This window comes from Balaenoptera physalus (assembly GCF_965194825.1).
Source record: "Balaenoptera physalus genome assembly, chromosome: 1".
Taxonomy (NCBI): Eukaryota; Metazoa; Chordata; class Mammalia; order Artiodactyla; family Balaenopteridae; genus Balaenoptera; species Balaenoptera physalus.
The window spans coordinates 38985649-38998685 of record NC_138882.1 but is presented as its reverse complement, the minus strand read 5'-3'; the positions used below and the strand labels follow the sequence as shown (position 1 = coordinate 38998685).

General features: G+C 51.6%; 2 protein-coding genes across 5 annotated transcripts in view; one reads left to right on the top strand and one right to left on the bottom strand.

Moving 5' to 3' along the window:
- LAMB3 (laminin subunit beta 3) overlaps positions 1-4323 on the top strand; it is a 41501-nt gene extending 37178 nt beyond the window's left edge. For both annotated transcript variants that reach the window (XM_082468771.1, XM_082468772.1), the window contains 3 exons: positions 64-240; positions 951-1104; positions 3814-4323. In XM_082468771.1, coding sequence (XP_082324897.1) covers positions 64-240; positions 951-1104; positions 3814-3950 — 468 coding nt within the window. In that variant the 3' untranslated portion in view covers positions 3951-4323. The remainder of the gene's footprint in view (positions 1-63; positions 241-950; positions 1105-3813) is intronic.
- Positions 4324-5292: 969 nt separating this feature from the next.
- The window catches only part of CAMK1G (calcium/calmodulin dependent protein kinase IG), a gene marked incomplete at its 5' end in the record, with an annotated part of 29905 nt that continues 22160 nt past the window's right edge, over positions 5293-13037 (bottom strand). For all 3 annotated transcript variants that reach the window (XM_082468841.1, XM_082468842.1, XM_082468840.1), the window contains 8 exons: positions 5293-6180; positions 6316-6443; positions 7019-7443; positions 7680-7767; positions 9229-9307; positions 10068-10180; positions 11257-11332; positions 12703-12826. In XM_082468841.1, coding sequence (XP_082324967.1) covers positions 6353-6443; positions 7019-7443; positions 7680-7767; positions 9229-9307; positions 10068-10180; positions 11257-11332; positions 12703-12826 — 996 coding nt within the window. In that variant the 3' untranslated portion in view covers positions 5293-6180; positions 6316-6352. The remainder of the gene's footprint in view (positions 6181-6315; positions 6444-7018; positions 7444-7679; positions 7768-9228; positions 9308-10067; positions 10181-11256; positions 11333-12702; positions 12827-13037) is intronic.

Sequence of the window (13037 nt, the reverse complement as noted above, 5' to 3'; positions counted from 1 at the left end):
AGAAGAATGAAGGTCACTGCCTATGAGACCCACCCCAAACTCCGGGTCTCTTTTTCCACAAAGGTTCAGCAAGTGCTGGGGCCAGCAGAAAGACTGGTGACCGGCATGATGGAGCAGCTGGGTGGCTTCCGAGCACGGATGGAGGAGCTCAGCCGCCGGACCAGGCAGCAGCGGGCGCAGGCAGCCCAGGCCCAGCAGTTGGCAGAGGAAGCCAGCGAGCAGGCACTGAGTGCCCAGGAGGTACCTCGAGGGCAGAGTCAGCCCAAGCAAGCATGGCCAGTGGGAGCAGGAGACGACTCTGTACACTTTATAAGACCAGGGGCTCCAAAGCACTTCGAGTAACAGTTATTCTGAAATATCCAGCGGGGGCTTCAGGATTAAGGCACGCCTGGCCAGGCATCTGAATTCTCCCTCTGGCTGCCTTTGGTGGAGCTGGTTCAGGGATGCTGGAAAGAGCCAGTCCAATCCCTCTCCTTTCACAGATGAAGTGGTGACTCTGTCCAGACCTAAAGCTCATCTACAAAGGAGGTCTCTTGACACCTGATCCAGAGCTTGTCCCCTGTCATGGTTATCCAGCCCAGACAGAAACTCTTGACTTAGCCCAACCTGAGCCCATCACTGTCAGAATTAGATCAGAGAGAAGGTTGAAGAGCCACTTTCAGTGTCTCCAGGGTACTGGTGGTCCCGGTACCATGGCCAAGCTGCCAAGCATACTATTAAGTGACAGCTGTGTACCTGGCCCTGCGCTGGCACTGCACATGAAGGGAGGGAAATACAGAAGTTAAGGTATGGCTTGTGGCCCGGGGGCTTTTATAGGCAGAATCAACCCATTGGGGATATTAGGAGGCACCTCATCTCTGTGTGCTGATTTGGGTTACATCAAGTCCTTTAGCCAAAGGTCTTCAGGACTTTGGATGATGATGATGTGGAGACTGTTCTTCCTTTTTCAGGGATTTGAGAGAATAAAGCAAAAATATGCTGAGTTGAAGGACCGGCTGGGTCGGAGCCCCATGCTGGGAGAGCAGGGCAGCCGGATCCTGAGCATCAAGACGGAGGCGGAGGAACTCTTTGGGGAAACCATGGAGATGATGGACAGGATGAAAGGTGAGGGAGTGGTCCAGGGGCTTGGACTTCAGGGCATCCCTGAAGGCTGCTCCCAACCCAGGGTTTCTGAGGCCTAATGTTTGGAGCTAGCAGTGCTAAGGCAGTGAGATCAATTGGGATTTCCTGAGCACCTACTAAGTACAAGGCATATGATGTGGCTTTGAGGTGTGTGGACATGTTCACAAAGACTAGGCCTGCCCTCAAGAGGCTCGCAATCCATTTTTCCTATTGGCCACCAGCTTCATGAAACTGTATTTAATAGCACAAGGAGGACTGTGATAAAAGCCCGAATGATAGGAGCTCTAGGGGCTCAGAGGATAAATAACGTCAGAGAGAAATATTCAGAGAAGGTAATGTTCAAAAAAGATAAGATTTGAGGTGGGCCTGGGAGGATGTATAAGCCTGGAAGAGGCTGTGCGGAGGAGGAGAGACATCAAGACATGTTCTGAGGATGGAGGCGGGACCACCCAACTGGAGAGGAGGGTTGATGAGGAGAGAACAGGTGGGGGAGAAGTAGCATGGAGCCAGTGTGGCTGGTCCACGTGGCTGGCCCTGATGCCAGGAGGAGGTGGGTAGAGTCAGCCCTGGAGGCAGTAGGAAACCATCCAAGGGTTTTGAATATGGCAAACCATAATGAAAGAAGCTTTCAAAAGGGTTCTGAGGTTCCTCGGAAAGGAGAACAGAGATTTCCAGGCTTAGTCTCTGAGATGTGATGATGGAGTCACTGCCCTGTGAATGACACAAACAGAGTCTCTTTGAATTTTAGAGAAAGCTTTTGACAAAAATCTGTTTGGCTAGCTAGATGGACACTATGGAGAAAGGTGGGCTGGCAAGTTGACAGTGGCTGTGGCCGGCCGCAACTGGAGGGGGAGGCGAGAAGAGCTGACCTAGATGGAGGAGCCCAGGGCTGGGTCAGTGCACGCCCTGGCCCTGTCCATCAGCGTCTTGTATGAAGATAAAGAATTTGCTAATCAAATCTGAGGATGACAGGTAGTTAATACACTAGATAACAGAACCAGCATTCTAAGGCAGTCTCAGAAGTCTAAAAGGATGGGCTGAAACTAACAGGATAAAATTAAGTAAGGAGAAAAATTCTCTCTCACTCTGGTCTTGTTTGGACCTAAACTCACAAGTATAGCTCAGGTGAGGTCTGGCTTCTCAGTGGATAATGTAGCTAAACACTTTATAACCAGTTAGTGATAAACATGTATGAGTTGCTACTCACCTGAAAAAGACCCAAGAGTTTTGAGTAACTGTAAGCTTGATATAAGTCAGAAGTGCCTTGCTCCTGCCAAAAGAGCTAATAAATGCAAAGCAGCCAAGACAAGGGGAGTAATGGTTCCCCTTAAAAATATTTAGTAACTGGTGTGTCCTGCACCTAACCAGCCAGAAAGGCTCAGGTTGTAGCACTGGAGCAAGCATTTACCTGCACCTACCAGCCAGAAAGGCTCAGGTTGTAGCATCGGAGCAAGCATTTACCTGCACCTACCAGCCAGAAAGGCTCAGGTTGTAGCACTGGAGCAAGCATTTACCTGCTTGCAGGAATTTACCTTTAATTGCAGGGTTATGGGGAGGAGCATGCTTAGGGAGCCTCTGGGGATGGGAGTCGGGGAACAGAAGAGCAACTGTAAAAATTTCAGTATTTTATTAACCCATAGGTCCATGTGGGCACCCACTGGCTGAATGTCAGTCTGTTAATAACCCTGTTACACTCTGCTGATCTCCCAGGTGAGATCGAGTTCAATGGAGGCTACTACATCTTCAAAAGGGATATTGATGAACCCACACACTTGAGAGGGAGGGTGGCCAGGGTTGGGATGTAGGGAAGGCCTGGTGATTATATCAGATGAGGATTGGATGAAGGAACTAGGGTGGTTTCATCTGGGGAAGATGGGGCCTCACACATGTGAAGGACTGCCATGTAGGAAACAGAAAGAATAGATTCCTACACCCCAGGAGACAGACCTGGGACAATTGGGTGGCAGCAAGATGTGCTCAGATTCTGGCTTAATGAGAAGACTTTTTAACAAGCAGAACTGCCTAAAGTTGGAGCCTTGTGAGACAGTGCCCTCTGGCCCTATTCCTGGAAAGTTCAGGCTGAGACTGGGTACCAGCTCTCATGAATGTGGTACAGGGGACTCCTGCCTAGGATGACAGTGGGGACAGGCTAGATTAGATCACTTTGGAGTCCTTCACATCCTCCACACATAATCTGGTGGCGGTATGCGGAATGGACCGGAGGGGGAGGAATAGATTTATCTGGAGTGGCATTTTTGGGGAGAGACAATGGGGGGGAATTCTGGCCACCCAGCTCTTTTGCCCTGGTGCCCACCTGAGGAGTCATTGGTGGGATGGCAGCTGTCTGGGTCCAACATAGTGGGTTTCTAATCTTGGTGCCCGTGGCCTCCCTCATCAGCCTGGGACAACTCTGCCTAGAGCAGAGGAGAAGAGTAGGGGCAGAGGATCCTTGGGGTAAGGCCTTCCTGGGTCTGGCCCCTGCCATGTTTCTCTAAGAGTGGGATGGGGGCTGGAGAGGCCTGAGGCTGGAGAGAGCTGCCTTAGGGGCCAGACTCCCTCAAGGTGGAGGTGATTTCTCCCGCAGATGCTGCATCCAGGTGGGTGGGAGGAGAAGGAAGGGTTGGGAGTCTTCAGGTTGGGAGTCTTCTCCCCAGCTCCTCTTCCTCCCCCTCCTGTTCCATCTGCCCTCAGACATGGAGTCGGAGCTGCTTCGGGGGAGCCAGGCCATCATGCTTCGCTCGGCGGACCTGACGGGGCTGGAGAAGCACGTGGAGCAGATCCGCAACCATATCAATGGGCGCGTGCTCTACTACGCCACCTGCAAGTGATGCGCCAGCGTCCAGCCTGTGGCCCTGCTCATCTGCCCTCTTTGCTTCTGGGGGCCAGACTGGCTTGGAATACTTTCCAGCTCCAGGAAAATTTTATGCAGCCTAAAGCACAGCCTGGACCACCCTGGTGTGCAGTTGTTAGGATTACTCTGGGCTGCAGCTGAGCCTGGGCTGGTGGGACAGCTACCGTTGAGGGACAGAGATGGTGGAGGCGGGCCACATCATTGTAACCAGGAGCTCTCAAGTGGAGGGCGCTTGGCTGGGCAGTGTCCTTGCCCTTCATTCACCGTTGAGGCTGAATCCTGGACCAACACAGAAACATAACTAAAAATGATGTACAAGTGAGAAGCCCAATAAAAATCTATAGAAAGGAGCCTGGACTTTCAAAGAGGGGAAATAGTCTGTCTCCCTGGGAAGTAAACATTTCTCATTTGTTTCTGTCTCCCATCTGGGGTTCCTGAGTGCTCCTCTGCTCAAGCCCGAGGCCTGGTGGTGGGTGAAGAATAGGCTGCCCCCACTCTGCTCAGTCTAGCGACTCATCACCCAGACTTAGGGAGATGGGGCCCCTTTGCTCCAGCAACTGATGGATTCTATCCTTAAGAGACCAGAGGAGGCGTTTTCACCTCTGAACATCTATACAGTTTCTCGTTTACAGAAGAAAATGTAGAAATCCAGAGACGGGAAGCATGCTGTTCAAAATCACACAGCTCCTAGAGACAGAACTAAGACCAGACTCTGTGTCTCTAGAGATCTCAAAAAGAAGCTGTAAATGGATGTGTGTTTGTGTGTGTGTGTGTGTGTGTGTGTGCCGACAGATATGGAAATGGCACGAATGTTTGTGTGCTAACTGTGGCCCAGACACTGTGCTAGCATTTTATCTACATGAACTTCTTGGTCTTTATTGATCATAGTAATTATTTATTGAGCTCTATGCTAGATACATCATCTGCATTATCTCATGATGTAGGTGGCACTGTTGTCCGCAAGTGAGGAAACCAAGGCACAAAAGGTTGAGTGACTCCCCCAAGGTCGCAGATGTGGCAGGCAGGGCAGAGCTAGGCCTCAAACCCAAGTTCATCTATTACAGGCATTAGGAGGATGGCTGCTCGGGCTGGGCTGTCTGGGTTCCGGTGGCACCTCCCCCAAGGAGTTGTTCTGAGAAGGAAATGAGTTGATGCGTGTAGCTCATGTCACCAGGTGCCTGGCCCACTGTGTGTCCCCCGACCACTCCTACCGTCGCTAGGTCCTACCTGACCTCAAGCTCTCCGTGCATTTTCCACTCCAGAAGGCCCAGAAGCCCCTGAGCTGCTTCTGACTTAGAGAAGAACCAAAGGAAGCCTCATAGAAAAAAATATGTTCATTTTATTCAGCACAACACAGAGCATGAAGCTGGAGGGAGCGGGAGACAAGAAAACTGGGAAGGGAGAAGAACAATGTGCCTGATTTTTCAGGGAGGGAAAGGGGAGCAGACCTGGATTTGAATTACTGGCTGAACGAACAGTCAACTTCCAATTTTTACTTAACTGAGTGTGTGTGTAGAGGGCATCCGGCCAGGATAATAATTCCTTAGGGTACCTTGCCTCGGGTTTCTTTCTTTTTCATCTTGGAGGGTGTGGTCCTGCTTTCGAACGGGGGCAGGGAGGGAGGTGATCAGAAGAGTGCTGGGCGTAGGCTGGCCGGGTTTGGAGCTAATCTCGGAGTTAGGATTTGAACTTGGAGAGCTCACAAGCAGACCACGAAGCTGCCTGTCATTCATGCAGATGCGCAGGCCACTCCATTAACGAGCCCGTTCTGGCTATGAGGACGGAGGCTGGAGAGGCAAGATCCAGCGTGTGTGCTGAGCGGGGAGTCTGGGTAGATGCTCCATATGGCTTTGCTCGGAGATGGTGACGCAGCTTGGCCAGCCCATTAAGCTTTTCACGACAAACGACACAGACCTGGGTGACGGCTATCTACGGACACTGTGCAGAGCCACGGCACGTAGGGCTGGGGGCATGGAGCGGGCAGGCCAGGGAGACCTGGAAGCCTCGGATGCCGCTCCTCCCGCCCACAGCTTCGGTGAGGCCTCCACGCTTGGAGACTCACTCCTGGGCCTTCTGGGAGGGTCTGCCCCAGGTGGCAGCTGCCTGCTGCTTCTGATCAGACCTTGCTCGGCTGGCTCTCCCTTCTTCCCACTGCAGCGTAGACTCCAGGTTTGGAAAGGCAGAGAAGAGGTGAATAGCTATCTCTCCTGCAGAAGAAGGGGGTTCAGGGTTGGGGGGGTGCTGTCACCTCTGGTACCCCTCGGACCCCATCACTGAGACTCTGTGACTGCGATTTCCCCCTGAACCCACGGCCCTGGCCCTCCTCCCTCTAGTTCCCTCACCTGAAAATTGTAGTGACACAGACACAGGCCCCAGGGATCACATAATGAGACAGACTCCCGTCTGCCCCACCCGGCAGTGGGAGCTGCCGCTGGCTTTAACTGGCACCATGACCTCCGATTTGAAGTTCCTGGAAAGGAAGTGGAGTAGCAGGCTATAGAGTATTTGAGGAGGAAGGAGAGCCGGGATAATTCTCTGTGCCTGTGGCTGCTGCTCAGCACTCCCTTTATGAGCTTCAGAAAGTAGGAGCCTTTATAGAAAAGATGAATGAGATAACCAAGCCCCCAATGTCCCCCCAATACACAGAGGCCCTGGAAACTCAAGGGATCTATCGCCCACCACTCACACCTACCCAGCTTTCTGCAGGCATTTATAATCCCTGTTGCCTCACTAAACTTTGACAGTACCTCTGTGGGGCAGGCTGAGCAGGTATGATCCAATCAACCCATTTTACAGATGAGCAAACTAGAAACAGAGATATGGATTGAAATGACAGTGGCCGCGCAGCTGGTGAGGGGTGGGGACAGGACTGGAGGCGTCTCCCTTGACCCCCTCCTCCCCCCGCATCCAGAGCTCTTCTACCCTACAGAGCTGCCCCCAAATGGGAGAGGCTCTCTGGTCAGTTTCTTTCAGCTCCATTGCCTGAGTTCTTTCAGACCCAGGCTGAGCAGGGCTAGGCCTTGGGCTTTGGCTGAAAATACGTACTGTTTTCTGTTGGCCCTTTTGAGGAGCGTGGGCTCAGAGCAGTAGGAGGACTTCCCTTTGGTCCCGACGCTCAGGCAGCTGGAACAGCAGCCGCAGGGCCCGACGGCCAGGGGCCCCTGCTGCATGGGCACGAGGCTGCTGCTGATGCGGAGGGAGCCGTGGATCAGGCAGTTGAGGGACCTGCCCCCAGGGGCAGTGGGCAGGGGGCCATGTTGGCAGGGCAGCCGGGTCAGGGCAGGGAGGGCCACACTCTGGTCCAGGGCGGGTGCCTCGGTGATGGTGATCTCAGGGGAGCTGGGTCTTGATGCTTCAGAGGCTTGAGTGATGGGCGGCCTGTGCTCCACCTCCGGGCGGACACCTGGGCTGTGCAGGTTCATGTGCAGCTTCCTCATGTGGTGGACCACGGCTGCTGCGTTGAAGGCTTGCTGAGGAGATAGGAGACCAGTCTCTGGCCGTCTCCATCCTCAGAGGGCCGTGAGGCTTAAGCTTTCCCTTTGCCCTGCAACCTCTTGAAACCGACGTGTGCACTTCTCATTTCAGAGAGGGTTCAGGGAACTCCAGGGTCTGCTGGGAGACCCCAAGGAAAGCCCCTACCCCAGCTGCCCCAGCCCAGCCTCCAGGGCCTAGACAGCCTGCCCACCTCCAGGAGAGGACAACTCACCCTCCACTTGCTCTTGGCAAAGTTCTTCTGGATCTGGAGGCTGACTGACGGGTAGATGTCCCGGTGGAGGGCTGTGTTTCCGTTAATCCTGTGGACGTGGAGGGGACCCCTGGTTAGTGGTGGTTACAGGGACTCAGCCAGGGGTTGGGCAGGGGGCTGGGCATAGGGTAAACTGAGTGGACTGCCTCAGGACAAGGGCAGCCGGAGCAAGGAAAGGGCTGGAGCCAGGGCTCCTCTTTCCGCCAGGCAGGTCATAGGGGGCCTATGCTTTAGAAACTTGCTTTAGAGCTGGGTGGGCAACCTATAGCCTGTGGGCCAAATCTACTCATTGCCTGCTTTTGTAAATAAGATCTTGCTGGGACACAGACGTGCCCATTCATTCAGCTATGGGCTATGCTGCTTCCGAGCTGCAATGGGAGGATTGAGTAGTTGCCATGGAGACGATATGGCCAGCAAAGCCTAAAATATTTACTATCTGGCACTTTACAGAAAAAAAGTTTACTGACCCTATCCCCCCACCCCATGTCAGAGGGCTTTTGGGCTGTCACCATCCTTTGGCTCAAAACTTTGCTCAGAACCCACCTTCTCCTGCAAACTTTCCTCAGTAAGGCCACCCAATACAGGCTGCCCTTTTCTTGTCCCCTCAGCCTGTTATTCATCCATCTCTAAGTGTCCCTCAGACACTTGCCACGTACACAGTACTTTCTAGGTACTAAGGGACCCAGAGAAGTAACAGACGTGGCCCTGATCGCTAGGGGCTTACAGTGTAGGTTTGAAGCCTTGTTTCATTCCATGAACTAGAGTAATTCATGGTGAGCTGTGTAATGGATAAGGAAAGATGGGGAGGTCTGTCCAGATTGCAGGAGGCAGGGCTTTAGAGAAGGACAAAAACTGCTCTGGATCCTGAAGAATGCTACATCCAATGCAGGGTATTCGATGTGGTGAGAATGGTACGACCCAAGGTATAATTTGGGAAAAACTTGGTTTAGAAGGCGGGGGAGGGCAGGGAGAGAAATATAGCTATTAGGCCTTTCTGGAATACAGAAGGTACGCTGGGAATCCTGAGAAATGAAGTTGGAGGTAATGGGTCAGGCCAGATTAGGGAAAACCGAGATTTGCTGTGGTGGGAATTGGGGAGCTTGTAAATTTTCCAGCAGGGGTGTAGCATGAAAAAAGAAGAGTTTCAAGACTTTATTTACCTGCTTTACCAATTGGTTGCTTTGTGATTGTTCTCAAAGCACCTTGCATGGAACAGACTTTGACCCCAGAGTAAAATGATGCTCTTAAGGACAGGGCAAAGTTACCGGTCTAGTTGCATCTGCCTCCTGAACTTGACTAGATGACCCAGCTGCCACCATTGGGTCAGAATCCACTTAATTAAATGATATTTTCTTCTCTAGCTGGGTCTGGTCTGTGCCCTTTGGATGTCACACAGTAAACAGCTAGGGCAAGCAGACTCCAGGGAAACACGCTGTGAATGAGTGAGTCAGCATGGTGTTTGCGGACCGACAGGTGAGGGTCTAGAGCCCATACCCCATTCCTCACTCACCAGGGGTGCCTCAAGGCCTTCTCACAGGTGTACCGCTCATTCGGGTCCTTCTCCAGCAAGTGGCAAATAAAATCCTTGGCTAGGGGGAGCAATCAAAGATACAACAGATAAGGACCAGATTTCATGACTGATGGAAATTCACTTCCAGGCTGGTGGGTGGCACTGAAAGCACCTTTAGCTCATCTTCCAAAGAGGCAATTTTAAGAGTCTTGAAAGAGAGAAAAAACCAAACCACCTGACAACAACCCACCACAAACCACCAGAAAGGCTCTATGCAGCCGTGTCACCCACCCAACACTGTAGATACATCTCTGGGCACGAGGCACCAACGTGCCTGATGCCATGTGGGTGCACATTTGCACCAGTCAGGTGCCAGCACCGCACATGGGCACACGTGTGAATGCTAGCTTATTCCAGCTCTGATCCCCACTTAATGGACCCAACAACAAATACTGATAACCTTCCCATACACAGACATTGCAGACTCCTGATCTTGATATGTGAAAGGCAAAACTTGGCCTTGGTTTTGCCATTCCTGCCTGGAACACTCCCCTGTGCCTGGCTCTGCCCTCCTGGCCCCTCATCTGAGCCACCTCCCCTGCTTTTACCAGACATACTGCGGTTCTGCCTCCAGGAGAACAAAAGCATGAACCTGAGATGCGAATCACTTCCTTGGCCTTTGACCCAGATGAAGATTTCTCCACTTTCCTTGGAGGCTGTTCTGTTAGATTCCCCAGGGACTGTCAAGAGCCAGGACTGTCATCCTTTGTTAAGCTCTTGTCTCTTGGCAGCCTCTGCCTTGAGCCTGTTATTTTGTCCTTCACACTGGCTGGTCTTACCTGACTCAGAAATGTCATCCCAGAACGGAGACTCAAACTCATAGTAGCCCTCCTTGATTTTCTCAAAAAGCTTAGACTCAGTGTCTTCATAGAAGGGGGGATACCCACACAGCCTGCAGTGGAATAGGAAGGTACATGTTGCTGAATGACCCCATCCTCCCTGGGCCAACCCCTCCCCTCTGTCCAGCCTCCCACTATATACACAGGCAGGCAACATAAAGGTCCCCACCAGCAATGTGACCAGGACATGGGTCTGCCTCTGATTCAGGAAAGATGCAGGTTCTATCAAGTGTTTATGCAGGAGTCAAAGCTTGGAACAGGCCACCCTGAAAGGCCTCTTTGTACATTATATCCCCCAAACCCTCACCACCTCTCCACATACTTCCCCTGACTCTCAGATGATATATAAAATATTTTTAAGAAGGATGGTAGAAATGTCCACTTGAATGTAAGTTTCGTGAGGGATGTTTTAGGCTCCTTTGTTCGTCATTCTTCAGTACCTAAACCACTGATTGGCACAGCAGACAGTCAATGAATATTTGTTGAGTAGGTGAATGAAGAGAAGCATTATTCAACATAAGCTGAGGAAATAGAGAAATGCATCCACACTAAGGTGTAAATGACTAATCGCAGGTTATTTTCCTAAGAGCAAAGTTTGCTATAGGTGAGAAGGGATGCTGGGGAAGAGGCGGTGAGCGGGTTTGGAAGGGAGAGCCTGAGAATGTGTGGAGAGGAGCGGTGACAAGGGTCGGGTTCATCCAGGCCATCATTTTGCCTTGGGCTGACGTTGCCAGGAGAGAAATCTGAGATGTGAACATTTTGCCCACTTGGCTTCTAAGCTTAGCTTGGCTTCTCCCTCTTTTATTGCTCATTCCACAGAGTGGGACTCAATACATTTATATACAGTAAATGGGGGTGGGGTGCTTAAAGAGGGAGTGCCACGTGGCTGAACAGTGGGTTCACACTGAGCTCTGTTTTTATAACCTGGTGGAGATCAGGACAAGAGCCTTTGGAGCTGTGTGCATAAGTGTGTGTGTGTGTGTGTGTGTGCGCGTGTGTGCATGCATGTGTACATGCACGTGCTTTGGAGGTGGATGCTGTTCAAGGAGCTGAGATAGGGAGGAGAGAAGAAAGGGTGAGCAGGCTCTGAGGTTCCTCAGGAACTGAGCCAATGCCAGCTTCTACTCACAGTATGTAAGTGATGACGCCAATGGACCAGCAATCCACAGCCTTGCTGTAGGGTTTCTGGGCCAACACTTCCGGAGCTGCAGCAAACCAAAGGCAGAGTCAAAGCTGAGCAGGGGTAAGAGAAAAGGCTGAGGAGTGAGGGACAAATGTCAGGAAGCAGCTTAGCGAAGAGTACTAGGGTAGCGCCTGGGATAGTGTTGTTTTTTAAGACTGAAAATTCCCCTAGGGGCAGGGACTGTGTCTTTCCCAGCAGACTAAATCTTCCTCCATCAGACTGAAAGTTCCCATGACAGTGCCTATGACTCCCCCATCAGACTGGGGATCTCCAGGGCTATGTTTTCCCCATTAGACTGAGTACTCTCTGGAGGCAGGGCTTATATCTCCCCACTCAGATGGGGGACCCCCAGTACAGGGACCTTGTGCCTCCTTTCAGACAGGGAAATCTGCAAGGTGAAGGCTGTCTCTCCCACTAGATTGGGATCTCCCTGAAAGCAGAAGTTCCATTAATTGAGGACTTCCATTGAGTAATAACTGTCCCATCAGTCACTGTTACCTTCTGAGGGCAGGGCTTAGTCTACCTCATCAGATCAAGAGCTCCGTGAGGGAATGGGCCATGTCTTCCTCTGATTGGGAGCTCTAGGGCAGTAGTGAGCTGCCGTCTGCATTTATCCCAGATACCAGGGATTTGTATCCAATGGACTCAGTACGTGCTGGTAAGTGACCAATCTCTCTTTTGCGGAGAGAGAAGATTCCCTCTGTTGAGTCAGGGTTCTGCTTCCCACTCCCAGCCCCAACCAGGTGGTGAGTGGCTAAGAGGGAAGGGGCAGTAGTGGATGCTCTGAGTTTTGGCTTTCTCCTTCCTAGATCCCATGAATGCTCTCTCCTGGTACCCTGACTGCTCTCACCTTTTGGGGGGCCCTGGGAGCCTACAGGGCTGTTAGGCAGGAGGCCCCACTTCTGACAGTTTCCTAGGGTATTTTCTTGGGTATATTTTGGGACCCATATTTGAGTCCCTCAGATTCAAACACAACACTGTGCCTCCAGGATACCATCAGTTGGGGGGTTGAGGTCTTCTCCAGACTAGGAGAAAGTAGAAGGAGGTCTAGTGGCCAACCTCTCAGCAATTTACTGATCTCTGGGTTTGTGATCCTTTTTCTGTGCCTGGCCTAGATAAAGGCAGGAAGTCTATCTGCAAAAGTGAGAGCAAAAGTATAGACAGGAGGAGTGGGAAGGCTCAGGGGTAGGATGTCTTTGAAGATGTAGGATTTGTGATCAGGAGGGGTAGTTCCAGATGGATTGGCTGGCCCTAAACCTCATAAGTGACTGTACTACCAGGATCACCCCTGAAATTGAACCCTGTCTCCTTACAACAATCCTTCTTCATGAATAATGTCCATGTGGTGGAATGTAGTCAACTGGTCAACCTCCCTTCTGTTCCTAGACTCACCCACGTAGCCTGGGGTCCCACAGGCAGTGGACATGACACCATTCTGCTCCATCTTAGAGAGACCAAAGTCTGTGATCATGATCTTAGAATTCTCCTCAGGGGTGAGGTACAGCAGGTTTTCAGGCTATGGGAGAAGAGAAATATCATGTAATGCAGGATATAATCACTTGAAACAAGCATCACTTTCCTTCCCCCGATATATAATTTCTTAGGGAGCTGCATCCTGTGCTCCTGACTTCAAAGCCAGACTAATCTCCCTCCATTCTTCCTTCCTTCTTCCTACTGGAACTTCAACCCCTCTAACCCAGCACCTTGAGTTTTGGTTTTGGCCCTGA